Genomic DNA, 15,888 nt, shown 5'->3' with positions numbered 1-15,888 from the left:
TTCAGGAAAAGAGAAACATCTAAGAGACATCTCTTTTTGACAAAAATACAGATATTTTTTTTTTTTGTCCAAAAAGCTGTATGCAGTGCAACATGCTACCACTGGGAGGACATCTAATTCTACAGGAAATCACTTCCCCTCTCAGTAAAGCACATTCCCCCAACCACAGTGTCCTAGTGATTCCTTTGTGTGTTTGACTGATTTTCACCTCCTACATGTAATGGAAGAGAAGGCTGCCAACCATGTAAGCAGACCAAATGCTCAATTCTCTCCCAGTCTTAACATGACTGACATAAAAAATTTTAAGAACACTCATGTTAATTAACTTTTAGGATGAAAACTGTAGCTGCAGTTCTCCCTCAAAATAGTTACTAAAATTGTATAAATTACAGATGAAAATACTGTAGGAATACACAGTTCATAGACTTCTGCAGATGCTACTGTTATTCTAAATGATGTTCTACCGTGACAACGTATGTTAGAATATACATACCGATAGAGCACAGGTTTACTCTGTAATACATGTGGATGCACATGCTGTTCAAAAAGACTGTATATGAGGACAGGCAAGGAAGTGAAACAAATATTGTACAAAGTCAGGTATACACTGTCATAGAGTGTCTGAAAATGGAAACAAAAATTATTTTGAGTCTTGTAAAGAAAAAAGTTGTTTATTAAAATTTATAAGCACACTATAGCAGCAATAAGTCATTATGTGAATTCACTAGTTAGGAAAAAAGCTATGCTCACGTAACCATTCAGTAACATCAAGCTACCAAATACAAAAAATGAAGCTGGATATTTGTTAAGTGTAAAATCTTGACGTTCCTGTGTAGTTCTTACCCATTTTTCTAGTTATTTACCCTGAGTGTTTCATACCCATTTACCATGATGTAAGGCATCCAATACTTACTTGTTGTGAAAACAAACAGAAGAACTGATATAAAAACTGTGGTGTAATAAAGCACACATTCTGGGGGGAAAAAAAAAAAAAAGAAAAATGTGAAGGAAATAGTTAAACAGTTAATTCTCAGTATATATCTCGCAATCCTAAAAGAAATTGCTAACTCTTACATGCTGGCAAAAACACATAGGGAGGGTATATAGCATTTCAGTATTTTACTTGGCAAAGTGAAGTAATATGCTTTAATCAAAAGTATGTTTTGTTTGTCCTTTGGGACAATGAACCTGAAAAATATAAACTTCATTGCAGTGCTTGATGAACACAACTCATTATGGGAGTACAAACAGTATTAAACGAGGAGAAACCCATTCATTTCCCCCTTAGTTTCTTTTTAAGAATTTCTTTGTGAAATAGTTTCCACATTTCGTTCAAGAAATCATGTGCCCTGCTCGTGAGCTTTCTGCACGGAAGTAGACAAAATAGAAACCAAAACCTAACACCATGCTGTGATCTTTAAATGAAAGCAAACAATCGAAGATAAAATGTGGCTTGGTAGCCAATGCTAGAATCTCTGATAAATTTCAAGTAAGATAGTGAATTTTGACTTCGTATCAAAACTGATGATCAAAGACATTATAAGAAGCTCAAACACCCCAGCCCAGGACTGAGCTCCCAGGCCACTCCCAGCCCATTCTCCCCCAGCTCCTCCTTCTAGCATTTGGCTTAAGCTCACCCTGCTTCTCCATGACCATTGCTCCCCGAGAGGTATCCAGAGACAACTCAGTTCCTTGCAATGTTTCTGAAGTCAAGACTGTTAAAACTTCCTTAAGGTGAGCCTGCCAGCAAAGGGCATGTTCTCTCCCCACACACCTCCTACTCCCTCTCTCAACTACTTCCTATGCTCCTTTCTCCTTTTAAGATAGATGAATAGATTTAATTCATATTAAATCAATAAACAAAAAAGGTTACACTTTTACATCTTGCCAAAAAATGCATTTAATTTCAAGCTAGTAATGCTGCTTTCAGAGAGCAAACATGTCCTCCCAGTCTAGGCAAACTCATAGTGGTATTTAAAACCTACTTCTAGGTGGAAGTACTGAACAATTTCACAGAGAAGCTATTGCACTGGGTTGTAAACTACAAAAAAAGAAAGTTGAAAGATCATGTTTGAAGAGAGCTACTTAATCTGTTGCCAACAAAAATCTTAGATCTGAAATAAATTTCTTGGTGGGAAAGAAGTTACACATTTTCCATGAACTGCACTGGTATTCTCTGAAGACTTACCTTATAAAAAAAGTACTGTACAACGGTTGCTATTCTAATATAGTAAAAGTGTCCATGAACAAAAAGCAACTTGGAGAGGAATTTAAATCGTGCTATTGCATAGTCACTGTTTCTTACAGCTTGTCTTCCTTCCTTACCCATGATTCCTGTAATATTTGAGAAATGAAATAGAAAACAGGTTAAACATTCTAAAATAAAGTTTAAAAAACCCAACAACAAATACTTGAAGCTACATATCTGTTTTTCTGCACTTTGGCATTATAGACTTCATCAACTTTCGGTTCCAAAAGAAGGCATTATTCCTGACACTTAGAACTAAAAAAAAATAAAATAATTCAAAAAACCCACCCACCAACTACTTCTGTAAGTTATACTTAAGAAAACATTTATGGGAAGAAACAAAACAACACCACTCATACACAACCAAAATTCCCAAACCAAGCAAACCACTATCTATCCATCTTTAATCACCAATTTACTTAGTACGTTTCACTTCAGAGAGGTTTTTCTTACAGTATTTTCTGGGAATAATATATGACCTATACTCAACAGCAGAATAAAAGTGCTGTTCTTGCAGTAACAGTTTACTTAGTCTGATGGGCTGACAATGCTTGTCACTTGTCACAGCTGAACACAAATTCATTTCTAAAAACTATTCATGTTAGGATAAGCATACACAGAGAAGACAAACTACTCTTTTATAGAAGTGGTCCGGGATTCTTGAAAACCAGACATTTAAAAGTGCTCGTTGCTTCTGAACAAAAAACAGTCTAAAGGTCCAATCACTCTCAACAGCAAAGACTTGCTGGTTCTGACCAGTGTACATACAGTATCTAATATGCTATAAATTACAATAAAAACTTGGATAATTTTTAATAAGCTTCAGTTATTTGACAAACTAGCTGTAGCATAAAGCATCATTTGCTGTTGGCCTGTAACCTTCTCAAGCAGGCTATACCCACTGTCTTTAAGACCCCTGGTCTTAAGAATCGAGGGCATGTAATTTACATGATAAATATTACATACACCTTTTAAATCACACAGGGTGACAGACTGAATATCCTTATGTACCAATACCTTAGGTAATACCTTCAGATTTACTATTGTAACAAACACCATCCAACAAAGTCAGTAAAGGAAATACCAAAACACTATATGACGGGTACCAATTCAGTTATATGTATGTTTGGTTTACGTTGTCGGTTACATAACACAGCAGAAAAAAAAAGTTTAAAGACAGTCCTGGCCAGATCACAGAAAACATATTAACAGAGAAATCTACGAAGCTTACCTGAGAATCCATAACAGTCTCTCAAGAGAGATAAAGATATCCATCTCCTCAAAGACAAACTAGACATAAATGGCATTTCTACAGCAATACAGATGTGGTGCAAACAGTGTCACTTTAGCACAAATAAAGGCTTAAAGGTCAATTTTACACAGGAACTTAGAATCTGACAATGTCTGAAGTTGGAGATAACCACTTCCAATACCTGACACAGTGTATTTCTGAGATTCTACTTAGAAAGAATCTTTGCTGTTCTTATGGCAGCATAAAACAGGACCTCTGATTACTGGTGGACTACACAATAAACCTAAGATTTCTGGAAGCAAACAGCCTTAGATTTTAATATTCATTAAAACTCTACTACAACAGATGACTCAGATTAACACGCTGTCATTCACAGGTGCAGAAACATTAGAAGTTTATCTGTTCATAAACACTCTTCATGATCTAATCCTCTACTAAAATTTGCATGTTGTTTGCCTTTATCTTTTATGACAAAAGAAAATTACCTATGCCAACATGTGCTTCTTGTATCATGCTCACATCATTAGCACCATCACCGATCGCTAATGTTATAGGTTTCTCTGGGGATGTTTTTAACAGTCGCACTACCTGGGGAAAAAAGAAGGGGGGGGCAGGGAGAGGCAGAAATTTTTCAGATTAGACAGTCTACCAACAAAGCATGCCACTAATTGCCAAGTACTTTAGTTACCTACCTGTAAAAGTAATTAGTACGTTCTATGAATGTGCACACTGGTAAAACACATTTTGGCATATTACATGCGCAAATTCACTACTCCTCTAGAAAAGCTCCCTCTTTGGGACACAAGCCTTATTTAAATATTATGACTGCCTTCAGCTTATTTTGATGTTCTTATTTAGATGTACTTCTACAACTCTTAATTTGGTGGTTTATCATATGAAACAGTCAAGTAAAAGTCAAAACTGAAAATTTACTTAGGGAGTAATCCAGATTTAATGTCCTCTACTAGATGTGCCCAGATAGTTCACATTTTCAATTAATGGAACTAATAATTGTAAAAGAGGAATCTGAAAAAAACCCCAATATATTAGATCAAAGATCAATACATGCTGTTATTAAGAAAAATAACTTCTTTTTAAAGCAACTCCATTATCACCATTGGGTATTCTCAGTTGGAAAAATCACAGAAGAAGATATGACAGACAGAGTAAAAAATTGTTTACATACAAGGCTAAAATCCTCAAAAGAAGCAGAGTTGTGTCTGCTCTTTGCAGAAAGGAAACAAATCTTTAATGTAAGTGCCAACAACATTCTTCATAGAGAGGAGTTAGTTAGATGGGGGTTTTACTTAAGGAGAGTTAGTAATTTATTAACCTCCCAGAGAGCTCTAACTAAAAGGTAGAGGCTTCACTAATTCAGTCATAAACAGTCTGCAGAGATAAAGGTGAGAATGCAGATCCAGAAGGCTTTAAAAAAAAAAAAAAAAAAAAAAAAAAAAATCTCTACAAAAAAATACTGCTTATTCCCCCCCCCAAAATTCCAGAAAACCCAAAGTGGAAATAATCAACAGAGCAACAACTGCATGAGGTAAGTAAACAGTTCAAATAACTGAGTTCTAGCTGGTATGTCACTGTATCGATTCATAGGAGCAGTAATGCTTCACACAAGGAACACAGCAGTGATTAAATACAGTCCACAATTTACAGAAATCCACCTCATTGTGGGAACACATTCCCTAATTACAGGTATTGATATTCAAGTTTAAAAGCTCCCCATTCCTAAGGGGTTATTATTTCAAGTAAATTTAGCATTAGATCTTATTAAGTAGCCTTATTGCATGGCTGCAGTATGTCACCCAGATCAGTTCTCATGAGATATCAAACACTGTGGTAATTTAGACAGACATTTACATAACAAGGTCAAGACAAATCCTCTGACAAATTTTAACAGCAGCAGCTCTGAATTACTGACATGAAAGATGTTTAAAAGGTTTCCAAGCCATAATATATAAAAAATAAGTAGTGAGACTGCTAGCCATATATTGACAAGCATTAAAATTATAGGAAAATATGTGGGAAATATTAAGCTGAGTTCCAGCTTAACCTTGGACTAAACCTCACAAAAAGGGTGCTTACAGCAGAAAATCAAAAGCAAGGACTAAACTGCTGTACAGTTCCCTCCCCACCTTTCCCTCCCATGTTGTGCAGCATTTGCCTCAGTGATTTATCTACTTCAGTGTTTAAAAAGTCACTGCCATCAAAATTAGGTTTTGTTGTACTTTATGACAAAACACAGGAAATAATTTCAATTATCTGATGGATAGGATAAGAATTAAGGAAAGCACTACTGGCTGCTCTCTGACAAATCTGGCAGTACAATACATCTTATAAATCAAGTTAAATGATGAAGTAAGAAGAAGGACACAACAGAGGCAAATAACTATACCTTAAAGAGAGAGGACGGCAAAAATCTCAGCTAAAAGAGGGTACATGAAGTGGACACAGACAACAAATAATTTTTCTTATAGTATTTACAAACTTCCTTTTAACATTTTACTGAAACTACTATTATACCAAGTTTTATATACAACTGAACAGTTTTATAATGATTCTAAAGACCACATTAAAAGTCTGACTAGATGTTGGAAGAAGGAAGAGTGACCTCAAAATGGATCACTCATGCTATAGTCAAACAGTCTCTTTTGCAAATCTAGTACTGCACATTTCCTATGGCTTTAAAGTAAAGAGATGTCTTTTCTCCCTTTCTTTTTGACAAGGTGTAAAAATAGAGTGGGCAATGGTGTCTTTTCAGAGCCTTAATATTACTGGAATTACATGCAAAAAGCCTTTAAAGCATATAGATAAGCTAAAGGTATAATAATTAATATTATAATATCAATATTATAATTAAAGAATAAATATTATAGCTCTTCAGAGCTTAGCTTTTTAAAAAAAAAAAAAAAAAATCACAAAATCTAAATTTAAATTTTATCTGACCTGTATTTGTGTAAAATTAAGTACCTGTGAAGGAAAAATGGTCTTAGAAGACAGCATTAAGACAAACCTCCTGGAGATTAGGCCCCAATTTCTTTTCCCTTCCCTTCTACTTCCTTCTAAAACTTGGGTATTTTTTTAAATCTTCAAAGAAGCACACTTTTCCCTGCAGCTTCATGAATTTTCAGTTGTGGTTTGGAGAAGTGATGGAACAGGCAATGCCGAAGCATGCAGGTGATCAGGGTAACTACCCCCTTACAGAACACTTAAGAGGCTGATTAAAGAATAGCCTTTTTCTTGCATGGTAGCAGTATTTTGACAATCTCCTCCCTCCACCTGCAAATTTTCGCAAATGCACTTAGAAACTTAGTGGCAAACTACTAGAGATCAATGGAATTTAACAAGAATTTAACAAGAAAAAGTCACACAAAAGGGCAGACAGAGAAACAAAGCAGTTCCTGAAGTTCTTGCCTCTTCAAAGCATGATAAAAATACTTACAAGACAATTCTGATTACACTCTCACTTACTTTTGCTTTCTGAAGGGGTGCCATGCGACAGCACAACACTGCAGAACAGTTTTTGCAAACTTCCATAAACAGTTTCTCATGTTCCCTGAGTGCAAGAGAGAGGCTGGTCCCATCCACAACGAGTCCATGCTGGATAACGTGGTCTTCCTTTATTCTATTAGGAACAAAAATGTTGGCTTTGTATTACTGCGATGGAAAAATCTAAATTTTGTTATGAACTATGCAGCTGCCCATACAACAGACAAAGAAGTGAGTCTGTCAGAAAGACAGCTTCTTCAAGTCTGTTATTATACTACTAAATAAATTTTTTAAAAGGCAACTTCATGTGTTTGGCACATACATCAAAGAGATTGTCATAAAATCTGAGAATAAAAGAAAACAAAGCTAAGATCATCACTGAGGTAATGACATCTCAGGTATTCACCTCTTGGCTAGCTGCCTCAGTTGCTCTGCGCACGTACTGTCTGACTTGTGTTGCACCAGCTCAAGGATGTTCATGGTTCTATGAAAGTGTCCACACGATAAGCTGACACTAACAGCTGTTTCGTGCTTATCTCCAGTGAGTACCCACACTTTGATACCAGCCAACCTGAGTGCTTCTATAGTTTCTTGGACTTTATCCTGTAGTCTAGAAAAAAGAAAAATCTTAAATAACCAAACACTTTACAAAAAAAGAGCTCATGCTGTAACTCCATGTTACTCCTGTCATGACGATTTAAGACTGCATTTCCAATGTTACATATATTTTCAGAGAATCAGTCTGGCAGATGACATTCTGTTAGCAGCAATAATATGAAGGCCTTGATGAAATAAAATTGAACTTCAATCCTGCTAAGTGATCAAAAATTTGTAATAAGCTGTCCTGGGTTCAGCTATAGCAGTCATTTTTCTCCTGCTTAGTAGCTGGTGCAGTGCTGTGTTTTTTAACTTTCAGCCTGGGAACAACGCTGATAACACCGATGTTTTTAGTTGTTGCTAAGTAATGTTTATTCCAACCAAGGACTTTCTCAGTCTCATGCTTTGCCAGGGAGGAGGGGAAGCCGGGCGGAAGCAGAGACAGGACACCTGACCCAAACTAGCCAAAGGGGTATTCCATACCACAGCACGTCATGCCCAGTATATAAACCGGGGGGAGTTACCCGGAAGGCCCAGATCACTGCTCGGGTCGGGCTGGGTATCGGTCGGCGGGTGGTGAGCAATTGTATCCTCTCCCCTTGTTATTTCACTAATCGTTATTATCATTGGTGGTAGCAGTAGTGGTTTTGTGTTATACCTTAGTTGCGGGACTGCTCTTATCTCAACCCGTGGGAGTTGCATTCTTCCCATTCTCCTCCCCATCCCTCCGGGAGCGGGGGGAGGAAGAAGTGGGGGGGGGGGAGTGAGCGAGCGGCTGTGTGGTTCTGAGTTACCGGCTGGGCTCAAACCACGACAGTTCTTTTTGGCGCCCAACGTGGGGCACGAAAGGTTGAGATAACGACAGAAGGCGCCCTACTGCTCGAGAAAGAAAATATACGAGGTACACGCCACGGGCCACCCTATGGTTTTACCTGCGGGATCATGGAGAAGACATGAGAAAGTGGGATGGAAAACCTACTTCAGCTCTGGAGCAACGGGTGCGTGAACTGAAGAGGAGAACAATGGTCAAGGATGATCCTCCCAGGAAAGCTGCTGCTCCAGTCTCTGGCGAGCAGTTTCCCAGATGGAGCGAAAGAGCTGATTTTACTCCAGCTCCTGTGATAAGGAATACTAATCCCTTTCTACAAGACAGAAGTGGAGAATTTTGTGATCACTATTAGAGGGGCCCTGCCTCCAGCCAGGTGGAGGAGAGGGATAATCGGGTTTACTGGACTGTGTGGATCAGATGGCCTGGCACATCAGTCCCACAGAAGTATAAGGCTCTAGTAGATACCGGTGCACAGTGTACTCTGATGCCATCAAGCTATCAAGGGGTGAAACCCATTTCTATTTCTGGAGTGACAGGAGGATCCCAAGCGTTAACTATGCTGGAAGCTGAAATCAGCCTGACTGGGAGGAAGTGGCAAAAGCACCCCATTGTAACTGGTCCAGGGGCTCCATGCATCCTTGGCATAGACTATCTCAGGAGAGCCAAGGAGTGATCAGCAGGACCCGCTCACCCTTTAATAGCCCCATATGGCCAGTGCAAAAGTCTAATGGAGAGTGGAGATTAACAGTAGACTATCGTGGCCTGAACGAAGTCACACCACCATTGAGTGCTGCCGTACCGGACATGTTAGAACTTCAGTATGAACTGGAGTCAAAGGCAGCCAAGTGGTATGCCACAATTGACATTGCCAATGCATTTTTCTCAATCCCTTTGGCAGCAGAATGCAGGCCACAGTTTGCTTTCACTTGGAGGGGCGTCCAGTACACTTGGAACCGACTGCCCCAGGGGTGGAAACACAGCCCTACCATCTGCCATGGATTGATCCAGACTGCACTGGAACAGGGGCAAGCTCCAGAACACCTGCAATACATTGATGACATTATCGTGTGGGGTGATACAGCGGAAGAAGTTTTTGAGAAAGGGAGGAAAATAATCCAAATCCTGCTGAAGGCCGGTTTTGCCATAAAACGGAATAAGGTCAAGGGACCTGCACAGGAGATTCAATTTTTGGGAATAAAATGGCAAGATGGACGCCGCCAGATCCCCACAGACGTGATCAACAAGATAACAGCAATGTCTCCACCAACTAACAAGAAAGAAACACAAGCTTTCTTAGGTGTTGTGGGGTTCTGGAGAATGCACATCCCAAATTACAGTCTGATTGTAAGCCCTCTCTACCACGTGACCCGGAAGAAGAATGATTTCAAATGGGGCCCTGAGCAACAACAAGCCTTTGAACAAATTAAACGAGAAATAGTTCATGCAGTAGCCCTTGGACCAGTCCGGGCCGGGCCAGATGTGAAAAATGTGCTCTATACCGCAGCTGGGGAGAATGGTCCTACCTGGAGCCTCTGGCAGAAAGCTCCAGGGGAGACTCGAGGTCGACCCCTTGGCTTTTGGAGTCGGGGATATAAAGGATCCGAGGCCAGCTATACTCCCACTGAAAAAGAGATACTGGCAGCCTATGAAGGGGTTCGAGCTGCCTCAGAAGTGATTGGAACTGAAGCGCAGCTCCTCCTGGCACCCCGGTTGCCTGTGCTGGGTTGGATGTTCAAAGGCAGGGTCTCCTCTACACATCATGCAACTGATGCTACATGGAGCAAGTGGGCCGCACTAATTACACAACGAGCTCGAATAGGAAATCCCAGTCGTCCAGGAATTCTAGAAGTCATCATGGACTGGCCAGAGGGCAAAGATTTTGGGATGTCACCAGAAGAGGAGGTGACGCGTGCTGAAGAGGCCCCACCATATAATGAACTGTCAGAGAGTGAAAAGCAATATGCCTTGTTTACTGATGGGTCCTGCCGTATTGTGGGAAAGCATCGGAGATGGAAGGCAGCTGTGTGGAGTCCCCTGCGACAAGTTGCAGAAACTGCTGAGGGAGAGGGTGAATCGAGTCAATTTGCAGAGGTGAAAGCCATCCAGCTGGCCTTGGACATTGCTGAACGAGAAAAATGGCCAGTACTTTATCTCTATACTGACTCATGGATGGTGGCAAATGCCCTGTGGGGGTGGTTGCAGCAATGGAAGCAGAGCAACTGGCAACGCAGAAGTAAACCCATCTGGGCTGCTGCATTGTGGCAAGATATCGCTGCTCGGGTGCAGAACCTGGTGGTGAAGGTACGCCACGTAGATGCTCATGTACCCAAGAGTCGGGCCACTGAGGAACACCAGAATAACCAGCAAGTGGATAAAGCTGCTAAGATTAAAGTGGCTCAGATGGACTTGGATTGGCAACATAAGGGTGAATTATTTTTAGCCCGGTGGGCCCATGACACCTCAGGCCATCAAGGCAGAGATGCAACATATAGATGGGCTCGTGATCGAGGGGTGGACTTAACGATGGACACTATTGCCCAGGTTATTCACGAATGTGAAACATGTGCTGCAATTAAGCAAGCCAAGCGGTTAAAGCCTCTCTGGTATGGAGGACGATGGCTGAAGTACAAATATGGGGAGGCCTGGCAGATTGACTATATCACACTCCCACCAACCCGCCAGGGCAAGCGCTATGTGCTTACCATGGTGGAAGCAACCACCGGCTGGCTGGAAACATATGCTGTGTCCCATGCCACTGCCCGGAACACTATCCTGGGCCTTGAGAAACAAGTCTTGTGGCGACACGGCACCCCAGAGAGAATTGAGTCAGACAATGGGACTCATTTCCGGAACAACCTCATAGACACTTGGGCCAAAGAGCATGGCATTGAGTGGGTATACCACATCCCCTACCATGCACCAGCCTCTGGGAAAATCGAACGGTACAATGGGCTGTTAAAAACTACACTGAGAGCAATGGGTGGTGGGACTTTCAAACACTGGGATACACATTTACCAAAAGCCACCTGGTTGGTCAACAGTAGGGGATCTGCCAACAGGGCTGGCCCAGCCCAATCAGAACTTTTACGTACTGTAGAGGGGGATAAAGTTCCTGTGGTGCACATAAAGAATTTGTTGGGGAAGACAGTCTGGGTTATTCCTGCTTCAGGTAAAGGCAAACCCACTCGTGGGGTTGCTTTTGCTCAGGGACCTGGATATACTTGGTGGGTAATGCGGGAAGATGGGGAAGTCCGATGTGTACCTCAAGGGGATTTGATTTTGGGGGAAAACAGCCAATGAACTCAATTGTACGCTGTTGCCTGCTCTATAACACTTTTATAGCCCACCAGCTAGATATCTTCAGGTCACCAGCCATTGACCCTGACTTCCCTCCGATCATCACCTCAACAAAGAATGAATTTTGAGGAAACCAGATGAGCTCAGTAGTGACCAGATGAGTTTGGCGGTATCATCAGCAGGCAACAACCCAACACCATGTACCGTCCCTCCTGCCCTGAAAGACTATTACAAGAGATGGAACCTGACATCATGGACTGGATGAGTTCAGCAATTTTACAGGGATTGGTCCATGGACTAGGGAACGATATCTTTCTCTGTGTGTGGGTGTGGGTGTATATATATGTGTATATATGGGACAGGGGTGATGGTGTGCTGAGAGATGTGGGATCTGAGCATGACGTGAATGGTATGGAATAAGGGGTGGATACTGTCCTGGGTTCAGCTATAGCAGTCATTTTTCTCCTGCTTAGTAGCTGGTGCAGTGCTGTGTTTTTTAACTTTCAGCCTGGGAACAACGCTGATAACACCGATGTTTTTAGTTGTTGCTAAGTAATGTTTATTCCAACCAAGGACTTTCTCAGTCTCATGCTTTGCCAGGGAGGAGGGGAAGCCGGGCGGAAGCAGAGACAGGACACCTGACCCAAACTAGCCAAAGGGGTATTCCATACCACAGCACGTCATGCCCAGTATATAAACCGGGGGGAGTTACCCGGAAGGCCCAGATCACTGCTCGGGTCGGGCTGGGTATCGGTCGGCGGGTGGTGAGCAATTGTATCCTCTCCCCTTGTTATTTCACTAATCGTTATTATCATTGGTGGTAGCAGTAGTGGTTTTGTGTTATACCTTAGTTGCGGGACTGCTCTTATCTCAACCCGTGGGAGTTGCATTCTTCCCATTCTCCTCCCCATCCCTCCGGGAGCGGGGGGAGGAAGAAGTGGGGGGGGGAGTGAGCGAGCGGCTGTGTGGTTCTGAGTTACCGGCTGGGCTCAAACCACGACATAAGCATATCCTAACTCAAATTAGGCACCATTGCTGCATTTGAGAAGCGTTAAAACAGTCCACAATAATTACTATCTCCTGTAGTGCATGGAAAGATTTTAACTGTTCCATCTGTACATTCCAGTGTACAATACACCCTCTGACTTACAGAATACATACTATGCAAGCAGAATGCTTTGTAAAGTAGCTATGTATATAAGTTTTCCCAAGGAATTAGCAATTACTCTAAGTATTTACTGCAATTATTCTGTTTCACATACATTAAATCTCTCCTGATGAATACTACTGTACGACATGATTATTAAGCCAATAAACAGGTAGTACAACACGTGTTTTGAATGTTCTACAATCCGAAGAGTCATAAACATACTAAACAAGAATAGCACAGAACTTTTAGTTATGGAGGAAGAGCTTTTCATGGCGTACGTCGTATTTCAGTTATAAAACCTAAATTCGCTATGGCTTTGAGTATAATTAGCAGAAACTCCATTGCATACTTGTCTTCTACTCCTGTAGCCCCAAGTAATTCCAGATCCCTTTCTATGAAGTTGAATACATCTGCTAATCTTTCTTCCCGCTGTTGTAAGGCAGTCCTGGCCTCATGAAGCCGTTTGCCAATTTCTTGATACTCTTCAGGTGTGAATCTCCTGTAGGCTATGCACAAAGTTCTTAGTCCTTTCTGTGAGAAAATAAAAGACTACATTCAGAATAGATAAGATTCTGATCTAACAAAAAGGTGTCACCTGCAATTTGTTCAAGTCAGAGAATCTGCACCAGAATTTTCTTCCGATCAGCTGGGCAAGCATTTACACTTACCAAAGCAAATTCATCCACATGTATCCTTGTTTTGTCTATTTCTCCACTCTTACTACGAGGAAGAATGGAAGATTCTGCTCCTTTTGTGAATAAAAGCTTTTCCCCTAAAAAGTAAAATGGAACAGAAATTAAGAATACATACTATTTAAGAATTTCTCAACTGCAGGTTGTGCAACTTCTGGTCACTTACCTGAGGGACTCTCTACAATGACACTCATTCGTCTGCGATTTGGATCAAACTCCAAAACATGAAGCAATTTATACCTGCATTTTGTGTTTCAACAGAAGGGGGAAAAGCAATAAAACATTTTTAGAAATAAACTTCCAGAGTCAGTTACTCATAAATATACTTTATGCTATAAGCATAAAAGGTTCTTCCACCAATAGGAATAGTTTTCTGAACATAAGCTTTACATCTGGAGATTACAATCAGCTCCCATCTATTCCTTTATCCTTCTATCACTTCAACTGTAACTTTGAAAACTACACTTTGTTTCTAACACTTTTTAACAACCTACACAGTCAAAGGAGAGTGTATGTTCCTTTGTAACTGGACTATTTTTTGTTATGCTACTACTAATTTAGAAAATTAACTTTAGACATTAAAGTACTGCCAACTACCTGAAACAGATCCAACGGATACAAGGGGTTATGACATACTGCAACTATACAGTTATCAATAATATTTATACTCATTTGAGGAAATTTTAAAATATGTAATTAGAATATCCATACATGAGACAGATTCTGAGAACTTCCAGAGCTGAAAGCACAAACAGTAAGATCTGAATAAGCAATCCAGTTTTCCAACTCTACTACAGTCTCAACCTTTGAGGAATAGGCAAAGACACAAACTCTTAAATACATAAACTCTTAAATACACATCTACTCAGAGCAACTAATGCACACAAAATTCTTGCATCTCAGTCTCAATTGGATAAGATGCGAGCTGTCTTGAAGATGCTAAGGGAAAAGCATTAAAACCAGCATGCTATGCATAGGCAAAGTTTTCTTACAAACAGAGAGGATTAAGAGAACATTAATTTTCACTACTGTTCTGTCCTTCAAAAGAAACAATAAAAATGAATACCTTTCTGGTTTTCCAAGACTTTTTACTTCCATGCTGTCCCCAGTAGTTCCAGTAAATACTACTCCAACCCTAAAATTAAAAGAAAATATACATTTAATCATCGCTTTAGACATGTCTATTGATGAGGAGGGGAGAAAAGGAGAGAACCCATTACTGCTCTTTACTTCTAGAGACAATGAAAAATGCCCACTTTCTTCACTAAACAGAAATGATAATTTCTCCATTATTGGGACTGTAAATCACTGTAATAATCAACAACTTTCATAAATATTTTAAATAGTCACTTTTTAATATGCCTAGGGTTTTGTGTATTTTATTTTCCTAAGATTTCATAGTAAAATGACATTGCCAGGCCCCAGGCTTTACAATCTCTCTGAGCAAATTTTTAAGGTTGCTTTTACCATGAATTGCCTGCCCTAGTAGGCGTTTTCTACATTAGATAGCTTTGTCACTACAACTCACCTGCTTGCAGCTTCAACTAAAGCTTTCTCATCTGGTGAAGAAGCATAATACTCCAATGGGGATGCTATTCCATTGGCATGCCAGGGGCCATCAGCACCATCTGTCTGATCTGCATTGATCTGCACTGTATGACAAAGACAAACCGCTTTCAAGAAGAGTTCTTCCTCTTTCATCTATAAGAAAGAAAAAACTTAATTCATAACACATATCAGCCCAGTTTTGAATATACTTTAAAAAATGTTTTTACTTAAAAATCTACCAAGTACTCCATGTTAAATAATCACATCTCAACATGTTTAATAAATATTTTTCGGTAACACTTAAGTGCTTGAAACTGTTGATAAATTCTAGTATTTTTTTTTTTTCTTAAAATGCTGGTGCTAGATGAATATTTCTCTGAAATAAACCACTTTCTGTCTGGGATGTCTAATGGGGGGGAAAAAAACGTCTTACCAAACTATGTATATTTCCATCTGGAGAATCTTCAGAAAACCCCTCTGGAGTTAGTTTACCATTGACCTCTTGGTACTTTCTGCCATTAATGGAGCACTCCCGAAACTGCATCTCATTTTCAGTTAATGTACCAGTTTTGTCTGTAAACACATACTCTACCTTTTGTAGAATAAAACAAAAAACAGACTTTGAGTTGCATGTATGTGTTAGAAGGAAAAAGTAAATATCTCAACTCACTCTCCACAAGACACCTTTTTTTGATCATGTAAAATTTTTTATTTCTGCCATCAGATATTTATACCTTATTTTAAAATTAATTGGAAATCAAAGCGCAACCAATAAAA

The 15,888-nt window shown here is 40.1% G+C and overlaps 1 protein-coding gene across 6 annotated transcripts in view; it reads right to left on the bottom strand.

The window, feature by feature from the left end:
• Positions 1 to 15,888, bottom strand: part of ATP11B (ATPase phospholipid transporting 11B (putative)) — a 74,758-nt gene that overhangs the window by 26,705 nt on the left and 32,165 nt on the right. For all 6 annotated transcript variants that reach the window (XM_030496358.1, XM_030496360.1, XM_030496356.1 and 3 more), the window contains exons 13-24: positions 15,545 to 15,703; positions 15,092 to 15,264; positions 14,630 to 14,698; positions 13,730 to 13,803; positions 13,540 to 13,643; positions 13,221 to 13,402; positions 7,405 to 7,608; positions 6,981 to 7,134; positions 3,986 to 4,088; positions 2,189 to 2,334; positions 914 to 973; positions 494 to 621 (exon numbers count right to left, since the gene is read on the bottom strand). In XM_030496358.1, coding sequence (XP_030352218.1) covers positions 494 to 621; positions 914 to 973; positions 2,189 to 2,334; positions 3,986 to 4,088; positions 6,981 to 7,134; positions 7,405 to 7,608; positions 13,221 to 13,402; positions 13,540 to 13,643; positions 13,730 to 13,803; positions 14,630 to 14,698; positions 15,092 to 15,264; positions 15,545 to 15,703 — 1,556 coding nt within the window. The remainder of the gene's footprint in view (positions 1 to 493; positions 622 to 913; positions 974 to 2,188; positions 2,335 to 3,985; positions 4,089 to 6,980; positions 7,135 to 7,404; positions 7,609 to 13,220; positions 13,403 to 13,539; positions 13,644 to 13,729; positions 13,804 to 14,629; positions 14,699 to 15,091; positions 15,265 to 15,544; positions 15,704 to 15,888) is intronic.

The sequence above is a fragment of the Strigops habroptila genome, chromosome 8 (genome assembly GCF_004027225.2).
Source record: "Strigops habroptila isolate Jane chromosome 8, bStrHab1.2.pri, whole genome shotgun sequence".
NCBI classification, from domain to species: Eukaryota; Metazoa; Chordata; class Aves; order Psittaciformes; family Psittacidae; genus Strigops; species Strigops habroptila.
The sequence above is the reverse complement of the archived record's forward strand: the minus strand, read 5'-3'. Positions and strand labels throughout refer to the sequence as shown.